The sequence below is a fragment of the Dicentrarchus labrax genome, unplaced genomic scaffold (assembly GCF_905237075.1).
Source record: "Dicentrarchus labrax unplaced genomic scaffold, dlabrax2021, whole genome shotgun sequence".
Lineage (NCBI taxonomy): Eukaryota > Metazoa > Chordata > Actinopteri > Moronidae > Dicentrarchus > Dicentrarchus labrax.
Genome location: NW_026136715.1, coordinates 29,036,105 through 29,057,331, shown reverse-complemented (window position 1 = coordinate 29,057,331; position 21,227 = coordinate 29,036,105). Strand labels below are relative to the sequence as shown.

General features: G+C 39.3%; 1 protein-coding gene across 6 annotated transcripts; it reads right to left on the bottom strand.

Annotated features, from left to right (window-relative positions):
• Window positions 1-1,839: 1,839 nt before the first annotated feature.
• LOC127377812 (protein-serine O-palmitoleoyltransferase porcupine) lies at window positions 1,840-17,764 on the bottom strand. 6 transcript variants are annotated; one of them, XM_051426073.1, is made up of 14 exons: window positions 17,623-17,746; window positions 15,118-15,194; window positions 14,360-14,502; window positions 13,084-13,276; window positions 12,219-12,262; window positions 11,899-12,080; window positions 11,675-11,805; window positions 10,147-10,272; window positions 9,375-9,475; window positions 7,585-7,661; window positions 7,211-7,274; window positions 6,099-6,184; window positions 3,179-3,289; window positions 1,840-2,451 (listed from the first exon to the last, which is right to left on the bottom strand). In XM_051426073.1, the coding sequence occupies exons 3-14, from the start codon at window positions 14,493-14,495 to the stop codon at window positions 2,350-2,352; spliced, it is 1,353 nt and encodes a 450-aa protein (XP_051282033.1). In that variant the 5' UTR covers window positions 14,496-14,502; window positions 15,118-15,194; window positions 17,623-17,746; the 3' UTR covers window positions 1,840-2,349. The 6 variants fall into 6 exon arrangements, with proteins under 6 accessions (XP_051282033.1, XP_051282034.1, XP_051282030.1 ...); XM_051426074.1 differs by having other exon boundaries at window positions 17,661-17,712; XM_051426070.1 differs by lacking the exon at window positions 15,118-15,194 and having other exon boundaries at window positions 14,360-14,496; window positions 17,661-17,764.
• Between the last annotated feature and the right edge of the window lie 3,463 nt (window positions 17,765-21,227).

Sequence of the window (21,227 nt, the reverse complement as noted above, 5' to 3'; positions counted from 1 at the left end):
TTCCTAAAATTAGGTTTAAATTAATTTAAAAAAGCAATTTATTGCCTTGCTTAGAGTACCACAATATATCGCATTATATCGAATCGTAACCACTGTATCATGATACTATCGTCATTGTATAAGCCTAGCCTACCAGCCACAGCAGGTGAACGTGCAGCCTTACAATAGTCAAAATCTCCTCATCCAGTTGATTTGAACAAACCCCATCAGACATCAATCAATTATGTTTTCAGCAATAAAGCCAAAAAACAATATTGGACTACATTGGTCGTCAGGTGGACACAAAGACTCCAAACTCTAAATGAATGCTAATGCTGCTCTGTGTCTGATGGATGTGTCATGAAAAAAACATTCACATTCACTCAGTGATGGCAAAGTCCATCAAACAGAAACTAACTCATTCATACACACTCACACACCGATGCATAGCATCAGGAGCAATTTGGGGTTCAGTATCTGGCTCAAGGATACTTCAACATGTGGCACCACCGGGGATCAAACCCACAGCCTTCCGATCAAGGAACAACCTGCTCTGCCTCTGAGCCACAGCCGCCACATGAGACAGCTGGTTGCAATATTAAGTAGCAATGTGTCAGTATTTTGTTTACAGCTCGTTCTACAGCAGGGGTCTCAAACTGCCGGCCTGCAGGTCCGTTTCCGGACCTCCATCCCCCTCCCTTATATACAGAATACTAGCAGTGTCTCCACTGCTCTACAGTCTTTAAACACCAGTGTGTAGGTTTTAATGGGATCTAGTAGTGTAGTCACAGATTGCAACCGTCACCCAGAGGTGTGGACTCAAGCTCAAGTATCAAATTTGATGACTTTAGACCCGAAATGTCAAAATAAAAATAAAAAACTCAACTTGGACTTAAAGGCCACTAATTTGTGACTTCAACTGGACATGGAAATACTTGATACCATTCCCAAAGCCCAAAGATTAAAAGGTACTTAAGATACTAAAAAGCATGCCACATGGGTGCCTGGTTATCTCAGTCGTTGGAACTGGTGATCCATATACGGAGTTGCTGCGGCGGCCCGGGTTTGAATCTGACCTGTGGCCCTTTGCTGTGTGTCATCCCCTCTCTCTACCCACCTTTCCTGTCAATCTTCAGCTGTCTCTATCCAGTAAAGGAAAAAAAAAAAAAGTGGGCCACAAAAGTATTATTACCTTACTTATTACTCCCTGCCAACAATAATTAGTTACACTATGAGTTAGATAACTTTTCTGCTATTCCCAACAAATTTGGTCATTTTTCCCCATCTCGCTAAAATTCAGATTTAGGATTAAAATCCAGTTTTGTTTGATAAAGTCAAAGTAATGGAAAACATCCAGCTGCTGAATGTAAGCTTTCCATCTTCCAAACTACTTAGTTTTAATCAATCCAATAGAAATCCAATCAAGTTGCAGGAGAGAACCATGAAGAACTAATGTGACATTATTGGGCGCCAGCTGGCAAAACTCAGGGACCTGGGACTGGACTTGGGAGATCAGTGCTAGGACGTACTTGTGACTTGCAAAACAATGACTTGGTCCCACCTCTGCCCCGCCCTTTCAAGAGTGTAGGAGAAACTATGGTGGCCACAAAAAAAACAGTAAGGTCCTATCTAGAGCCAGTGTCTGCTTTTTGGTTTAAAAAAACATACCTATGAATATTGTATTCCTTTGCTGACAATAGATCCTCTTAAATATTTTTAAATTGAGGTAGGTTATCACAATTAACAGAAAAAAATACAGTTTTCAGTGTGACAACTCCAGGCTCCATACAGCAGGGTTAAAGGTTCAGCCTGGCGATGTCAGTCTGTCACTATGTTGAATTCAGATAATCACAAACCAGGAACATTTGCAGAAATATTTTAATAGAAAAATACAAAAGACACAATAGCAGCAGTAAAAAAAATTTTGTTTGTATGTATGTTTCTATACTTAAACATGTTAAACTGCTGAAATGGTTTTAGGCGTGGACATTGTCTAACACCAACATTACAGCAGAACTCTCTCTACAGGGTCGTTCTGATCATTTAAGGTCTTCAGTCCAATCACACTGATTCTGCAGTTCAATTCAAAACATCCTGAAATAAAGCCAACAGGTACAGGGCTATGTGCTGTGTGCTCACTCTGCATCCATACATCTCTATTCCAAACAGGTCTGAAGGTTTGTTTATTAACTCCATCTTTACATCCAAAGCCTCTGCTTTCATCTGTAAAAACCACCTAAGCACAGACACAGTCTTTTCCACAGTCCTTGCACTGCAGATCCTTAGTTCCCATCAGGTAACAACATGCTGATATTCATTGTATTATGAACTATTTGGTGTCTGCCGGCCTTCCCCTCTGCTCCAATGAGGTCACTGAATTAAACGGTAGAAGACCCAGCAGGCAAACACAACCCAGTGGCTCGCCCAGTTCAGTTCAGACCACCTCTGGATGGTGTGGATGGCAGCATAACCCTGCAAACAGGAGCAATAAACAAGCATGTGGTTAGAAATTGAAACCCTGTTTCATTCACTATGTTTTTGTAGTCTGTTTTTTGAAACTCTACTAAGATTCGGTCAATTAGACTAACCACTTTATGCACAGATGTTTCCATCAGTTGTGCTCTGCCTGGAGCAGACGACCATATAATGAAATCTGTGACGAGCCAACGCTGGCTAGTCGCATTAAGTAAAAAGAAAAAGTGGTTGGAAGTTGCATTCAGAGCAGTCTGAATTCTGAGCTTTTTGGTCACAGGGATTAGTTTTACATAAGTTTACCTATTTTCTTTTTGGTCTCATTTAAAGCTGCAGTAGACAAAAATAACCTTTTGTCATATTTGCTGAAACTTTCACTATATCCTGACAGTAGTACATGAGACAGATAATCTGTGAAAAAATCAGGTTCCTCTGGTTCCTCCTAGTGCTCCTGATGGTATTTTTAAGAATCCACCGGGCCTGAATGAAAACAACCAATCAGAGCCAAGAAAAATAGTTGGTTGTTGAGTCTCATTCCCAGGTCGTCAAATACCAACAATGTGAATGAGATTCAACAATCAACCATCTTCAAGCCACCAACCCAAGTGTCTTTCTTTTTCTAGGCTCTGATTGGTGGTTTTTGTTCAGTAAAAACAGCGTCCTGCACTTTGTCTTGCTGACATTTATGTTCCTTTCTCCCTGGACTTGACCGTCAGGGTCTTCTTACCTCTTCTACTTCCTGTTCATCATCTCCAGGGTCAAACATGGAGCCCAGGTAGGTGAGGTGGAAGATGGCCAGGAAGCTGAAAACCACATTCAGCAACATCACCCAATACTCCTGCAGGCCAAAGGAAAAAGACTGTGAAACATCTTCATAGTGTCTCTCAATCTTTTTAACCCTTAAAGTGGAACTTAAAAATCGTGCTGACTTCTGACTTTGCTGCAGTGATGTAGCGCTGTACTCTTGGACCCTATGACATCACTGTTGGGTGTGGTTACAAAGTACATTTCTTACAACAGAAACAGGTCTGATACTTTGTGTTAACTCATCACAGGACAGTTCATCTACAATCAGGTTTTTGAAAAGCATCTAAATCGTAACAAATCATCCAACAGTTAAAAACATCATTCAGACTAGTCTAAATAAGTCCACCAGACACCAGGGGACTCATTTATAAAAATGTCCCTAGATTTATACCTGAACTCTGAAGTCTCAGATCATTTCTGACTGTGTGCTTACATTGGATTCATATAAGATACAAAACATACACAGGTTTTAAAAAGCCCATTTTTTAACTTACTTATATAATGCTAGCACAGATTAGAGTGAAGTCAGGAAGAGCCATGGACTAAAAGACACATGACAGACAGTGAAATAACAGTCATCACAAGTCTGTGTTAAATTTGGCATACATGTAATCCACCAACCAACACTTATTTCAGTGAGCAATCAGTCTTCTGCCACTAAGTGTAGCTAACCAATCCAATCCAATCCAACTTTATTTGTTAAGCACTTTAAAACAACCAAAGTTGACCAAAGTGCTGTACAGGAGAATAAATAAGACATCATAAATAAAAGACATAACAGCTCACATGTGGCGCAAAATTACATATAAAATACAACAACAAAATGAAAAGACATAAAACATGAGTAAAAATAATAGCCATGCAATAAAAAGCAATCAAAATAAGAAATTAAATTAAGTAAATAAAGTCGACATCCTACTAGGTGTCACAGGCCACAGAGAAGAGATGGGTTTTAAGACTGGTTTTAAAAACAGACAGAGAAGAGGCCTGTTTAATGTGCAGAGGCAGATCACTCCATAATTTAGGAGCAGACACAGCAAAGGCACGGTCCCCTCTGAGCTTCCACTTAGTTTTAGGCACACTCAGGAGCAGCTGATCATCTGACCTGAGGGGGCGGACGGGTATATAGGGGTGTAGAAGCTCAGAGAGGTAGGGCGGGGCAAGACCATTCAGGGATTTAAAAGCAAATAAAACAATTTTAAAATGGATCCTAAATTGAATAGGCAGCCAGTGGAGTGAGGCTAAAATGGGGGAAATGTGCTCATGTTTACGTGTGCCAGTTAAAAGACGTGCAGCAGCATTCTGTACCATCTGGAGACGGGCGATGGAGGACCTACTAACCCCCACATATAGTGCATTACAGTAATCCAGCCGAGTGGTAACAAAGGCGTGGATTACCGTCTCAAAGTGCTGCCTTGATAGAATTGGCTTTATTTTGGCCAGCTGCCTCAAATGGAAAAAGCTTGATTTGACAACAGCCTTGATCTGACTGTCAAACTTAAGCTCAGGGTCCACCTTAACCCCTAGGTTTGTGATGCTAGGTTTAATATACTGGGCCAAGGAACCCAGATCTACAGGGGGGATCCCTGTGGTGCCACCAAAAACCATCACTTCCGTCTTTTTATCATTGAAATTTAAAAAGTTCAGAGCCATCCAGGCCTTTATGTCGTTGAGACACTTCAGTAGCAGAGTATTCATTTTCCTTTTTAAGAGGCACATAAATCTGACAGTCATCTGCATACCAGTGGAATGAAAAGCCGTGCTTCCTAAGTATGGAACCAAGTGGGAGCAAATAAAGAGAGAAAGGGAGAGGGCCAAGAACTGAGCCCCGTGGGACCCCACATGAGAGAGGAGCAGAGGAGGAATACAGAGTCACCTAGGCTGACACAGAAAGTTCGATCAGCCAAGTACGACCTGAACCACTCCAGTGCTATGCTCCTGATGCCCACCCACTGCTTCAAACGTGAGATCAATATTTCATGATCCACTGTGTCAAATGCAGCAGTTAAATCTAAAAGCACAAGGATAACACAGTCACCAGAGTCAGTAGCTAAAAAGTTATCATTAAAAACTCTAAAGAGAGCTGATTCTGTGCTGTGCAGGGTTTTAAAACCGGATTGGAAAACCTCTAGGATATTATCTTCTTCCAGGAAGGCCATTAATTAGACCAAAAGAGGCTGAGTGAGTTAAGAAGATAAAATGTAATGTTTGTACAGAATATAGTTTATCTTTATGTATTATATTGATGGAGAATTGACAATCTTGTGTTTCTAGAGTGTTTTTATGGACACGTAAGGAATTGTTAAAATATCATATTGGGAGTTTGGTGTAATAATAGGTCCACCTCATGATAAGGTTGTCTGACTGCTGTTAGTTATCAATTTGATTAATGGTTTAATGTGTGTATTGATTACTCATGGTGGCTGATCAGGCTAATTGGCAGCTAATTGTACTCAGTTTCTAAATCGCAGTGTGCAGTAAGTGGTTGCCCTTTAAAGTGTTTGTCTGTCACTCACTACTGAAAGTACACAACACAATGAAAAAATGATATTTTTATATATAATAAAACAATAAACTCAGCTTTATACTAAAAGAGCAGCTTTATTGGTCATAACTGAAGGTTCTATACTTTCATGTGTTACTTTTTTCTAACATAATCTTGCACCCCCACATTTAACTATAACTAGCCCATGATTCCTATCACATTGCATTTTTTTTCTTCCCCTGCATAACTATATAACTAGCAGGGGCAGAGAATGTACCACAGTTGCTGTTGATAGCTTAATGTATGTCTGCATGTTTTGATTACGTGAGACAGCGGAGTAGAGCTGAAGCCATACCTTCTTGTGCTGATGGCTGCAGTCAGAGGTGCATGGCCTGGACAGGATACAGGCACTAAAAATGGACGCAAGCCTCTTTCTCAGGACTGAGGATAAGAACAAAAATATCAACAACTTTGACCATTACGGTGTGGGAAACAAACAGGCAAATGTATATTAACACTATCACAGCTAGTCTGACAGTATTTACAAGATAAAAGTATAAAACAAGATTTAAAAACAAAGGTGACATGGCATTTGCCATCAGAGCCCACAAACTGTGAAACACCCTTTCAGAGGAAATCAGGATGGATAATTCTAATCACTTTATTTAAGTCTTAAAATTCTTAAAATGCACTTTTATAGTCTTGCCTTACTGTGACCCTTTTTTCTAACCTTTACTCAATGTGGTTTTATTGTTTTTATTATCTATATATTGTTACTGATGCTGCTATGGTTCTTAGTGTTTTTGAAAGATTAAAAAATAAATAAAGTTTATTATTATTATTATCATTTGTTCATGTGTACACATCATCATCATATCCCCTTTGTGCATGCATCAGCGTTGTGGTTGTCTGCCAGAAGCTGTCATACATTTACTTTTTATCCAGTTTGAAGCCATATTTTTACCATCCACTGTTTAAATCTTGGTGCTTTTTAACTCTAGATTTGAAGGATTTTAGTCATTGGACGTCTGGATCTTAAGTTATCAGAGAAACAAGCTGAGCTAACGCTAGCATCAGCTTGGCTCGCAGCCCCTCCAGGACGTCCTTTGTCTGTCCAACAGTGTGGGAGAAGCAGTGACTTTTTAAGGTGGAACTGCTTTATTCAGTGTGTTTAGTGGTTTTAATCAGCAGGTCTGTTTGTGTTGGAGAGGAGGAGACCTCTGTGGATCATTGGACTCCTGGTAGAAACCTCCTGAACCATGAACACTGAAGGAATCCTAACCGGCAGAAGCTGACTGCAATAACAACCAATTGTATTGGTGAATACAATAACTCCCATCATCCCACACTACTTCACCACATAACTGAACTTGGTCTTTCGTTATTGTTTTGATGTGAGAGACCCCCTAGCTGCAGACATTTGTATTATACTTTTACAGACAGTACCAGCAGAAATGTTATTCATACCATGTTCAACATATGTGATGAAGCCCAAAGAGAGTAGAACAGCTCCAAGGTGAAAACTCAGACCCTGAAGAAACCAACAGCACATTAAGTTCAAGTAGTGACATCAGCATCTTAAAAAGCTGCATACTGCACACATGAATTCGTTTTTAACACAAAGAACAGCAGAACTACAGAAAACAGTATCACAATTTTTCAATAAGTGAACAGTTATGGTACAAATGGATGGCAGAAGATTGTAGTTTATCATGTGGTCCCATATTTTGAATGAAAGTAGATGGCCTTCCAACAAAAGAATAACTATAACACATGATTTTAGTGTATTAAAATGGCCACCAATACTGTTATGGGCTGTGGATTAAAGTCATTTTACTAACATGCAATAAGGCGCTGGCTGTATATGTCACCAGGATGGCTGGAAATGTCCCCAGCTTCACAGTGTTTTTAAAGACATCTGAGGAACAGAGGACAGAACACAGTTACCACACAACATAATGACAGCATATAATTAGTTAATTTCCATTCAGACTTGTAAATACAAACTGTGTACAAAGTGTGTTTTCAGAATGAAAATGCCTCAAAGAAAACAACCAATCAAAGCAAAGAAAGACAGTTGACTGTTGACTCAGGTTGTCAAATACTAATGTTGGGAATGAAACTCAACAATTAACTATCTTCAAACCACCAACCCAAAGCTATCTTTCTCAGCTCTGATTGGTTGTTTTTGTGCAGGCCCAGTGGATTCTTGCAAACACCATTAGGAGCACTAGAAGAAACCAGAGGAACCTGATTGTTTCACAGATTATCTGTCTCATGTTCTACTGTCAGCATATAGTGAAAGTTTCAACAAATAGGGTATTTTTGCCCTATTTGTTGACATTTCTTATAAAAATTACCTACTGCAGCTTTAAATGAGGCCAAAAAACAACAATTTGGTAAACGAATGTAAAACTAATCGCTGTGACCGAAAAGACTGCTCTGAATGCAACTTCCAACCTCTTTTTCTTTCTACTTAATTTGACTAGCCAGCGTTGGCTCGTCACAGATTTCTTTATATGGTTGTCTGCTCCAGGCAGAGCACAACTGATGGAAACATCGGTTTCAACAAATATGACAAAAAGGTTTTTTTTTTATAAAAACTACCTACTGCAGCTTTAAAGTACCAAAAGTAACCATGCAGAATGGTCAATTTCAAAATAATATTGAATATTTGTCTGGATTATAATTATTGATGCATTAATGTGTTCATCACTTGAATTACTTCATACTGCTAGGTAGCTTAATCAATAATAATAAATCATTAGTTGATTATCATGATAGTTGATTTAAATTGTGTATTTATAATGTGAATTTATCAAATAAATGTAGTGCAGTAAAAAGCAAAATATTATATATGCCTCCAAAATATAGTGGAGTGGAAGTATAAAGTAGAAGTACCTGAAGTTTGCACATGCATACAGTACTTGAGTAAATGTACGCACTTCCACTCCATCACTGGTTATGCAAATTTTCATTTTTGCTCCAAATGTATATTAGCTCCTGCAACTCATTTTTTATTTTATTATTATTGATCAATCTGATGATTATTTTCTCTATTACCCATTTATTTTCTGCAAAAAATAAAATATCAAATGAATTTCCACAGAAGACCACAGTAATATCTTTAATGTGCTTGTTTTGTTCAACAGTCTTAAACCTTAAGATATTCAATTTACGGTCATATATGACAAAGAAAAACAGCAAATTGTCACAGTTCAGAGGCAAGAACCAGATAATATTTGGCATCCTTCCTTAAAAAAAGGCTGTCCATTGACTAATCCATTACATGTTGCAGCTCAACATATATCAAGAAATACGTTACATAGAGACCAAACAGTCATGATTCTGTGGGACATGAAGTCATGAAGCTGAAAGTTAGATGTTGATATATTTTGTGTATAAGTGAAATAAATGGTCTGATAATGGCAATGGTGGGAAAGGTTAGGGGGGACCTTGGATGTCTGGATAGCTAGATTTAGAGCTATCTCGCCCAATGACCAAAGTGTTGGATGGACCAGTGACAGACAACTTCACATTTCTTACGTCCAGCTTTAGCTCCAGCAGGGCAAAACTTGTTGTTCAGTAATTTTGGTGTGTTTAACAGACAGAGCGGGATGCTGGGACTTACAGGTTTTCAGCCATCGGGACATGGGGATGTTCCAGGACGTCACCACCATCACCATGGAACGAGGCATTTCCACACTGAGCGGCTTCACCACACTCATATCCCTGCACAGTAAACACACATAACATAATAGGAAGGACAGGCTCCTTTTGAGAAATGTGAGGATTTTTCCTTCCTGGGTGCCGAGAGGTAGGCAACTTTCTGCTCTTTTGTCTACTTTACACTTTTATGAATCTCAAGCACTTTATGTAAGCCTGTTCACACAACTGCTGTTTAGTTCTGGTGTACAAAACACCTGAGACAAGCTACTGGATTACTAGCATGGAGCTGAATTCCTTCAGGATTCACTAGAAGAGACATAAAGATACTGCCTGACACTCTTCCATTGTTTAAATGTACTTAAATACTAGGGCTGGTCTAAAAACCTCATGATTCAAGTAATCAGTCAAAAGAAGACCCAGTTTGCATTTTGTCAGTGGAATCTCTGCACTTTTTAGCTGCGTCATTGTACACAGAGCGACAGCATGGCAGGCTGTAAACTTTACAAACAGTCTCAAAATGACCCCAAACCACAAAACTAACTGTGATGGAAGCGGACAAGCCTGATAGAAGTGGAGTAATGCAGCATGAGGCAGGCATATCAATTCAATTCAATTTTATTTGTATAGCGCCAATTCATAACAGAAGTTATCTCAGGACACTTTTCAAATAGAGCAGGTCTAGACCGAACTCTTTAAAACATTATTTACAGCCGCTCAACCCAAGTTAAACTTACCATCTGATGTTGTCTTTTTCTTCAGTGAAGCCTGCTCCAGCCAGCATGCTGGTGCCTTCGCTGAGGTGACCCACAAAGTAGTTACTGAAGTGGAAGGACACTGCAGTCTCATACGCATGCAGCCACCTGCGCAACACATAACAGAGTTAGCTTTTGTTTTTTTTTCTCAATTCCATCACTTCGATCATTTACTCTTCTCCTAAAAGGACCTCTTAATCTCCTCTGAGTTGAAGTTAGGTGCTCCTATGGCATGGATTACTTACAGTCAGGGTTGGGTTAGATAACTTTAAAATGTAGTAAGTTACTGAATACTAATTACATGGCAATTTTTTTAATTACTAACATAATTCATTGGATTACAAAAAAATTTAATCTAATAGATTACTTCAAAGTTAAACATTAAAAATGTTGCACGTTGTACTAAATGCAGACACAAAAATTTGTCTTGCACATTTTTGGAGCTGCTCATTAATGTCACCCTTGACCCAAACATCCAACAACTCAAGCAAGAAGCAGGCTTTACTACTTTACTACTTTACTACTTTCTTCCTGTTTTGCTACGGTTTACGATGCTGGTAAATAGATTAGCTAGCCAGTTGGACTGTGATAGAGCTATGGAGCATGGGTGTAGTGGGGGGGTAAATCCAAGTAAACTCAGTTATCAACCTCTTTGAAATAAAGCCAGATTTTATTCATCTAGAGCTCATCGTCTGCTTGAATACATTCTTTCTGTTAATCATATTTGATTTGATGGGGAAAGTGCCAAAACTGAATCAACAGGATTTTTTCAATTCCAATCTCTGAATATTCTTAAGAATTAATATTCATTGAAAGGGTGTACTGGCATTATTAAGCTAATCGTTATTTCACTGATATAAAATGCAATTATTTCTAGGAAAATGTATTGTCCATCCAATCATCCAAAGTAGTTATTGTGGTAAGAATGACCATGACATGCTCCAGAAAAAGCTAGTAAGTGGACCAGAATGTTTTGTCAAACAACCTTAGGCTATGTTCCCACTGTAGGCACAGGTGACCCAAATCAGATTTGTTAATGACAGTGTGAACAGAACAAAACACATTCATATGTGGTCTATGTTCTACATTCATCATGTGTGTAACTTCAGGACTTTGACCTGTTCACACTGGAATCTGATATGGGCCACATAAAAAAAAAAAAGATCTCAGCAATATTAAAGAATACTGATAATCAAGCACAGTAGCATTAATCTGGCCTTTGGAGAGATGGGCACGTGCTTTCTAATAGCAGGAACACAGTAATGATGGGAACAGAATGGCATTTTCTTACACATGATCCAATAATAAATGAATAATTACATAAAATAAATGATTTTAAACACAGTACAGTAGACTTATGGCAGCCTGTGGGGGGAAAGAAGTTCATTCTAACCCTGAAAAGAAGCCTTACCTTTCTCAAATGTATCTCAGGAGCAAGGAAAGAAAGACAGACAGTACAGTATTGTAAAAGCTTTATTGCCAAAACTATGAAATTGAAAATTTGCCTTACTTCTGTGTGACTGTGTTTCCTTGGACGGGGATGAACAAAGTGAAGAGGTAAGGGGCGATGCAGGTGGAGACCAGCAGACAGATCTGACTCTTCAGGAGGCTGAGGGAGAAACTCTGCAGCCACAACCAGCTCTGAGGAACGAACCACCTCATTAAAACCACAGTTCTACACATTAAGACCGGCGTGCACACAGAGGAAGCAAGCAGGAAACACTGACTACCCACCAGTTTTCTGCCTTCAATGGCATTCTTATAACTAGAGAAGCTGATCCAAGGGCCGAACACAACAGTGCCCACAAAAAGAACATAGCCCAGGAACTCAGCTGGGGAGGGCAGGGTGCCCACTGCTCCTCTGTCCAGGTCAAAGGCCAGAGAGATGGCCTTCATGGCCACCACCATCTGAGAGCCTGAGACACACGGGGGAAAGATTACGCGTTTATTGACAGTGCAGTATTGAAGAAAACAAGTTTAAAACCAATAACATGAAACACAAACAAACAAAACTTCCATGACGGTATTCTCAGACCAAATGATGGAATATTTACCTCTTATTTTATGCCAGGTCACCATGTCAATTAAATGCAACTCTCTGAAATGAAGAGGTAGACGTATGAATTCTACACAGAAAGTAGAATCTTTGCAGACTTATTATGAAATTAATTAATGGAGATTTTCTACAGACACAGTAAGGATATAACTACACAAGGAAGTGACATTGACAAAATCATTCAATAAGCAATGCCGAGTGTTGGGGTCGTTACTCAAAGAAAGTAATGTATTACATATTACTTTTTAAAAAGTAATGCAGCAGAGATAGATAGTTGATTGTTGAGTCTCATTCCCAGGGTCCCAAAGCATCTGGATTTGATGCCCTGGGAACAATCATCTTTCTTGGCCTCCAAATGGTAAATGGACTGTACTTGTATGGCGCCTTTCTAGTCTTCCGACCACTCGAAGCACTTTTATACACACATTCACCCTTTCACACATTGATGGCGAACAAACTAACACACTCATACCGTACCGAAGAGCCTCTCCACAGACACAATAGACTTCAGTGTCAGAGTTGAAGGAAGCTGTATGCTCCTTTAGGCATTGTTGTGCAAACATGGATGAAAACACATGTTATGCAGATAATTGAAGAGCTTATCTAATGCAAGTAGTGACAAAACTGTAGCAACTGTAATGTGATTACTGGAGTTATTGCGTTGCATTACTGCACTACAGATAAATGTAATGTGACTACAGTAATGCGTCACACCCAACACTGGCAATGCCATGGTACGATTCCACAGATAGACCACTAGTTGGAGATACAAGTGGCATACAGCCTCATGACAATTTATTGTGTCTGTTTTCTTTTAAGCTGCAATAATCAATTTCAGTTTCCAGGACACAGTGTGTTCTCACCCAATGAGGAGGTAGATGAGGATGACGACTGAGAGGAAGAGGCCTCTGCTGCTCGAGTGTCGGCTGAGGAGCAGAACGAGGTAACAGAGCGCACTGAGCAACAGGACCCACAGCATGTGCAGCTCAAAGAACAGGAAGAGGCCGTACATCCCAGCCAACACTGATGTCACATGCTTCACAGTGGACACGCCCCCTTAGGGACACAAGTACGGAAACACTTCAATTATAATCTAAAGTCCAAAAAAGGCCTTATGAGGCTTTAATCTGACCGAAATAGAGCGCTGCAGGGATGTCATTTTTGTAGCGCAATCAGGAAGTTAGCATCGTCCTGGCCAATGGGATTTTTCCATTTGATTTTGGATTATTGCAGAAATGAGCTCAAGGTGAACAAATGATACTTAGACGTTTTGTTCAGCAAGATAATCTTCACAAACGAACCTGTCTTTTATGGTTTTTGAAGCATAAATGTGATCGCCAGAAGTAAAAAGCTAATGTTAGCTATAAACCAACTACACCATGGTCACATGACCTCAATGTCACCACCACCAAACTTCCAACTTGTAATTAAACCTTGTAATTCAAATCTACAAGTTGTAAAGTTTGAGTTAGAATAGTTTGCAAGAGCACAGGTATAAACACAATGAGGCTGTAAAGGTGGACTATTGAGTAGATAAGTGAATGAATATAAATGAATATATTTTCATTATTAAAGCAAAGTTTGAATCTTATTTTATAATTATGATGATTATTTTATCTCATAATTATGACTTTTTATCAAAATGTTAATCATTTCGACATTTTAATCTCATATTTTTATCTTCCTGGCGGGAATGGGCTTCCATATTTACTGATGTATTTTATGTCATAGAACAAATGTGAAAGTCTCTTGTGTCAAGCACAGGCTTTATTTCAGGCATCTAACCAAAAACCCAGTCAAAAAACCCACTGACTTAAGGAGGGGAACAAGAGGTGCTAAAATGCTGACTCCAGCTTTTAGGACTCATTCCTGTAGCACGCTTTAGGTTTCATCACATCAAAATTGGTTGAATTTGAGTTGATTCCAAACGAGTGTTATAAATGTGTATGATGTGCAAAACAAAGCAAAAGAAAGTCTGAAAAGTCCATTTCACAGTCACTTTATGCAACGATATGATCTTAGCTAGGACTAGTGTTGAAATCAATCTCAATCTATTTAGTATGTGAGTGCTGACAAAAGATCAACAACAGGTAAGATGAGCCTTCTTCTACTTGCTGATATGCAGTCAGTGCAGCTCACCCAGTCTGAAGCAGAGTCTGCAGATCAGGCAGAGCAGCAGCAGCCTCCAGACCTGCTGTAGGCTCTGCTGGACTGTAATGAGACCACACATCTCGGCCAGCTCCTGCCACATCTCCAGCCGGCTGGATATGTCCATCCTGCAGCTCCATGCACACACACACAAAAAGAAACTATAATGACATGTATTACGTTCAGCAACCTATGAAAAGGTCTAAATGAAATAAAGACACATTTATTTTTGGACCCAAAGCTACATGCCACTCTTGACAATTCTGCAAATCAGTGAACACAAGCTGTACTGGACTTACAGAATATTTGCACCAAAGTACTGTTTGGTATTTGTCCTTGATCAACAACTTACCGGTTAATCCATTATGAAAAATACTGCATATCAATTATAAACAATTTCATGACACCCCCTTTACGAGGTGTTTGACTGTTAAACACATCTGAACAGCAGCACAAACTACAGCCTCCATGAAATTAAATTAAAATTTCTCTGAACCTCAACAAAAACTGAATGATAACCTTCATAAAGGGAGGCTATATTACAGGACCTGTTCTGTTAGACTGTATTAGTGTCAGCCAGCTGGACCCAATAAACTGGACACAAGTGTGACAGTTTAACTGGTGGTTGAATTAACTGGTGATATTCCCGAGCATTGCTGCAGATTTGTACACTAGAAATACTGACTGAATTTACTTCATAACACTGTAAACACCCCAGTTCTGATGTCAAATAAGATTAACAGAGTTACCTGGAGTTTGAATTAATTTTATTTGCGACGGCACTCTCCGGATGCTTGAAGAGAATGGCAAAGTACTGTGTCGATGCCTGTTCCAATTGTCAACAAATAATTCATCACAATTATATTATATACATGACAGCACACTCTTTCATCCAAATTAGACAACTGTCAAATCTCATTTTGCAATAGGAACAGAAAATGGACTACACTATATACAAATCCTATTCAGGTCACAATTTTGTGGGATTTTGAAAAAACTGGACAGAGATTATAAGATGTGATAGAATTGTGGTATTATATATTGAAACAGTCAGTATATGTTTATACCATCTTGATGAAGAGTGATGGCAAAGCATTATATGACCAGATTGACTTGTGATGCAACATCTGTCTACCATTGATACAGACTTTTATCATCTTTTATTTATATTCTATACATGTCAGCAAAGTCTTTCAACCAAATTAGATATTGTACCTAATTTTGCAAATAGGGGCAGAAGTTGGATGCCTAGCTGTAGCCTACAACCTAAATTCAGAAGAGAGTGGTACAAGCTCGGTTAACTACGCACAGGTGCGTGCATGGGGGTTGGGGTGGTAGTCTGTATGAGTTTCATTCACATGTCAAAACTTTTGGGGTTTTTAAGTAAGTTGGAAAGAGTGTTGAAGTAGTCAGAATCTTAATTTCCCAGTTAAGCAATAAAGGGTCCTCAAAAGCCACACCTACGCACATCTGCCTCAGTATCACCAGTTAATTAGCATCCAGCTGCAGCCCCGGAGCGGAAGCCCCTGACGTGACACAAGCCTCTGGCTTGACGGAAGTGACGTAGGATACGTGGGAATTTGAGGATACTCGCTGTCACTCCAATACTCGGAGCCAAATAATGGAGACATTTAAAAACAAGGTACGCTTTGCTACGTCGATAATGTTGCCTAGCTAACTACGAGCTAACTAGCATTCTGCTAGTTTGATAACATTTGATAAAGGTTTTTTGCAACCTGTGAGATGTGGAAGGGTTTTTCCTGCATTGAGATTTTTTTGTCGGTCGCTAAAGGCTTATTGGAATTGCCAGCGCTAATGAAAACCCCGAGCACCACCAAGAGGAAAGACAAGCCAGATTTCACTTTAACCCACTATCTAATAATAATCAAAATAATACACAAAGACTGCCATAGAAATAGTATCTGTTAATGTATTTTTATATTTTTTTTATTATTTGTTTATTGACTCTATTTTCTTCCTTTTGACAGTGAGTTGGACCTCTTTCAAATCAAATGCAGGTTCTTACTGTACCTTTAAGGATAGATATTTAATAAAGATGAGCAGTTCTGGTCTCAAATACTTTTATTTTTCTTCTGCTGAGGGATCAGTTCTTACACAGTATGTGGTTTTTGTGAGAAATGACACATTCGACTGAGTGAGTGAGGGTTTTATAGTACAGACCAAACAATTGGTTCTTTCATTATTTATATTATCATTTCTTTTTTTTTATAGAAATGATAAACATGGGCACCGAGGTCCTTTTGTGACTTTTTTCCCTGTAAATCTGGTTTTCATGAGACATTAGACTTACATTTTCTGTTTGGTCAATGTCTGGTGGGTCAAATTTATTTAACACAAAATTCCTTCATTTGATTCTCTTTTTTTTTGATGTGCAGTTCCCTTGATGATCCTCTAGATCTTTAAAAAGTAGGCTAAACCTGATCTAATGAACACACTTTTTTGTTATCTATGTAATAAAAGGAAAACGTGTAGGCTATAATATCCATCTGTGTACACAGACTACAGGAACACAGGAAAGATTAAGATGTTTGAAGTAATGGTAGCCTAAAGACCACGTTGAAATTACTCTTGTCAGTATTACTATACGATTTATCATAATGGGAAGTGGTGTTTTTAATTTTAATTTGAAAAAAGAGGCCACTTCCGGAAAAAAGTAACTTCCGGTATGCTACGTAATGCTACGTCACTTCCGTCATGCCAGGGGCACTTCCGTCAAGCCAGAGGCTCGTGTCACGGCAGGGGCTTCCGCTCCGGGGCTGCAGCTGGGTAGTGCTGGAGTTCATTCAGCCACCAGTTAAAGTGTCACACCCAGCACACAGCCCCTTCTACACTGTCAACGCTACACACTCACAATAAATACACTTTACCCAGCGATACATCATAGAGTCAGCGTTAGTTCAGGAACAAACTTTAACTAACAGTAACTTTGTAACTGCTGACACAGACGTTACATAACGCTAACCTGAGACGCTTTCAAAACATGTAAGTTAGCTTGTTAACGTTATCGAAAACGTATATTCAGCTAACATTTAGCGGACTTTGGATAGAGTGTTAACGTTAGTTCTGTAAAACAACCCAGTGCAATAGAGTGTTAACGTTAGTTCTGTAAAACAACCCAGTGCAATAGAACCTGTGGTCACTAACGTTAGTTCTACTGTTGGTTGAACACCAGTGCACTGAGCCGAGGCTACAGCTACAGTGGGACGTTAACGTTAGTTAGCTAGGAAGCTAACCTGAGCTGTGGAAGAGCGGAACAGTGGCAGACCCGGACCTGATAGTGGCTGGATAACTGAGAAGCCTTCAGTGTGTTCCCTGGCCCCTCTTCATTTTCTTCTTCTTTGTCCAATTCTTCTTTTTTTTTTTTTTTTTTTTTCCTCTACTTCTTCTTTGGGGTTTAATGGCGGTTAGCACACCAGCTCAAAATGGCATTACCGCCACCTACTAGACTGGAGTATAGAAGATTGCAGGAAAAAAATGTATTACCTAACGTAATAATAGTAGTTAAATAATAGATAATTAATTCATTGTCACCGACTGCACTGGAGTGTGTAGCAGTTCCTCACTGCATCATTCCGGTAGTGTTCTGCCGGCTGATTTTTTCCCTAGGATGGCGAAGGCATGACATAGCTGTTTTCCATGAGTGGATGGAATAAGGAATAATGACTATTCATTCAAAATGCATCATTTTTTTGTAGTTGTCTCACCAATCTGTGGGCCAGTATTAATGCAAAATCTGCTCCTCATATGTGGCTAATGTTCAAGTGCTGTTTATCCTTTGCTGGATGGGCATACATTAAGAGGACATCCACTTCTCCAGGCAACACTAAACTGCAAGTTAGCATACCATAGTATGAATTCTATTCTTTTACTAGAAACATTTTTATTGGTCTGCATCAGAGAAAAACACAATGGTGGCATCATTTATAGATAGATAATGACTAATTGCTGATTAAACAAATGAGTTTCACATGGGAGGTGCATTGGGATTCATAATTAAACAAGTAGCCTAATTATATCAGCTGTAGATGTTTTTCTTTTGTTTAACACAGTTAGTCCAACAGAGTTTTGGGTCAGTTGTTTTGAAAAATGGTGTGAAAAATGTTTTGACACATTTGCAAGAGAAGATTTCTGCTGTTCTCAGAAGGTGCTGACAGAGATCAAGTGGATCCCAGTTTCATTAAGTATATTTTAGCAATCAAGGAAAACTGTATTATTGTATGTTTTTTGTCACTCTGTATTTATATATTTGAGAACACTGCAATACAACATGTATTACTACCCCATTGCTACACATTCTGTCACTGATTAGTGAGCTTCAGTGTAATCACCTTGGCCCCCTACTGCCATTACAGGACGAGTATTGGACCAAGGCACTGGCCTCAGAAGTGGGCATGGTGCTGCAAACTCTCCCTAAATGTGAAGATCAGTCAAATACAGGTACTACACAGTATTTGTCCACAGGAACCAACTCAATCTAATGGCTTAACCTAGAGTACTGACGCTTGTCACCATATATTGCTGTGGACCTGAGGATCATCATTATCAGGTCTACCATCTGTTCTGTGGTTTCAGGAGCTGAGAACATAAAGTATGCTGTCCATCAGTTACTGGGAACAAAAGTTTTCATCTTTAAAACTGGCAATGCTGTATTAAGTCCCCATGATCCTCAAGGTTAAGATAAGATATGATAAGAATTAACTTTAATCACCCTTAACAAAATGTTTGTGCCAAAACTTGTAGAACAAAGCATTCAATTGAGTGAAAAGAATGAATGAAGTTAAAAACCAGTTACTGTTATAATTTATGAAAATAAAAAATATAGAATGATAAGCAATGAAGAAAACTGTACAGAAAGGTGTGTTACCATATGACAAAATTTACTATAAAAACTGTACAGATGTTGCATCAGTATTACAAATCTATGTATTATTATGTATTATACATATTCACACATATTAATGTATGTATGTATGTATATATATACTGATCAGCCATAACATTCCTACCACCTGGGCAACCTGGTGGTCATAATGTTCTGCAGCCCCATACCAACAAACTGTGATGTGTATTCTGACACCATTCTATCAGAACCAGCATTAACTGTTTCAGTCTGTTGGATCCAGACCACACGGGCCAGCCTTCGCTCCCCACATACATCCAAGAGCCTCCGGCCGCCCATGACCCTGTCCCCAGTTCACTGGTTGTCCTCCCTTGGAGCACTTTTGATAGGTACTGACCACTGCAGACCGGGAACACCCCACAAGAGCTGCAGTTTTGGAGATGCTCTGACCCAGTCGTCTAGCCATCACAATTTGGTCTTTGTCAAAGTCGCTCACGCTGACCATTTTTCCTGCTTCTAACACATCAACTTTGAGGACAAAATGTTCACTCAGGGGCCATGATAACCAGATAATCAGTGTTATTCACTTCACCTGTCAGTGGTCATAATGTTATGGCTGATCAGTGTATATACAAAGCTTTGTTCTATACATACATACAAACATATATGTGCCTGTGTGTGTGTGTGTGTATACATCACAGCATCCATTTGAGTGAAAAGCATACTGTTACTGTGTTATAAGCATTGATAGTGTGGTTATAAGCAATGAAGAAAACTGTAAGGAGAGGTGTTACCATATGACAATATTACTATAAAAACTCTACAGATGTTGCAACAGTGTTACAAATGTTTAAGTATTAGACAGCGATGAGATGTGGGGAAGAACAAATCCACACATATTTATTAATGTTAAGTTTGTGTATTTTAAATGTTTTGAAACAGTTATTATCATGTGGATATACACAATAATATGAATAATGATAAAATGAATGTATTTATTCATAAATGTACCTCTTTGTATTTGAAACGTGTTTCTTTTTCACTGTTTCCTGTTCTTACTGGCTGATCTGGGACGCAGGAACACAGCTGTGCTCTCTGACTGGCCGATCTTGAGGGCAGCAATCAGCTGTACAGTGTGAAATATTCATGGGTTGGCCAGAGGGGTGGCATGGAGACTAAGCAATGTTATGCTGTATCAATATTTGCTTGGAAGAGCCCCCAAAAGAAGATATTGAACCCAAAAACATTAATATGGCACATTAGTAAAGCATTGAATAGAACTATCTAAAGGTGGTATTACAAATCAATACACTGTTTTATTTCCAAATCTTAAATAAATAATAATAATACATTAAATTATTAGAGGCGCCTCTCTGGGCACTCGAGGACACCGTACAACACAAAAAAAACAAACAAAAAAACAGCAAGAAATAAGAAACAGATAAGAAAAGACAATGTAGAGAGTTAAGTGGGGTAGGCAGTTCTGAATAGGTGAGTTTTTAATCTTGATTTGAAGAGTATGAGATAGTCCAGGTTCCTGAGGTCCGGTGGGAGTGAGTTCCAGAGTTGGGGGGCAGAGCGGCTGAAAGCCCTGCTCCCCATGGTGACGAGGCGGGCGGGAGGGACAGAGAGGTGGACAGAGGAGGCAGATCTGAGGGAACGGGAAGGGTTGGCGATGTGGAGGAGTTCGGACAGATAAGGAGGGGAGAGGTTGTGGATGGCCTTGAACGTGAATAGGAGGATTTTGAAGTCAATGCGGAGTTTTACCGGGAGCCAGTGGAGTTGCTGTAGAACAGGGGTGATGTGGTGGATGGAGGGGGTTCTGGTGATAATTCGAGCTGCAGAGTTCTGAACCAGTTGAAGTTTATGGAGGTATTTGTGAGGTAGACCGAAGAGAAGGGAGTTGCAGTCTTCAGACATTTTCCCAAATACTGTCTTTTTTCATTGAACTGAAGCCTGTCGATTAGTCTAAGATGTGGCCATAACAAGTCATTTAAT

Excerpts from the sequence above, each read along its gene's own strand:
- LOC127377812 (XM_051426070.1), bottom strand. The coding sequence starts at position 14,495 with ATGGACATATCCAGCCGGCTGGAGATGTGGCAGGAGCTGGCCGAGATG. Across the intron at positions 7,662-9,374 it reads GTCCCGATGGCTGAAAACCT|ATGTCTTTAAAAACACTGTG; the intron begins GTAAGTCCCAGC and ends TCTGTTCCTCAG. Across the intron at positions 7,275-7,584 it reads CAGCCAGCGCCTTATTGCAT|GGTCTGAGTTTTCACCTTGG; the intron begins GTTAGTAAAATG and ends TGGTTTCTTCAG.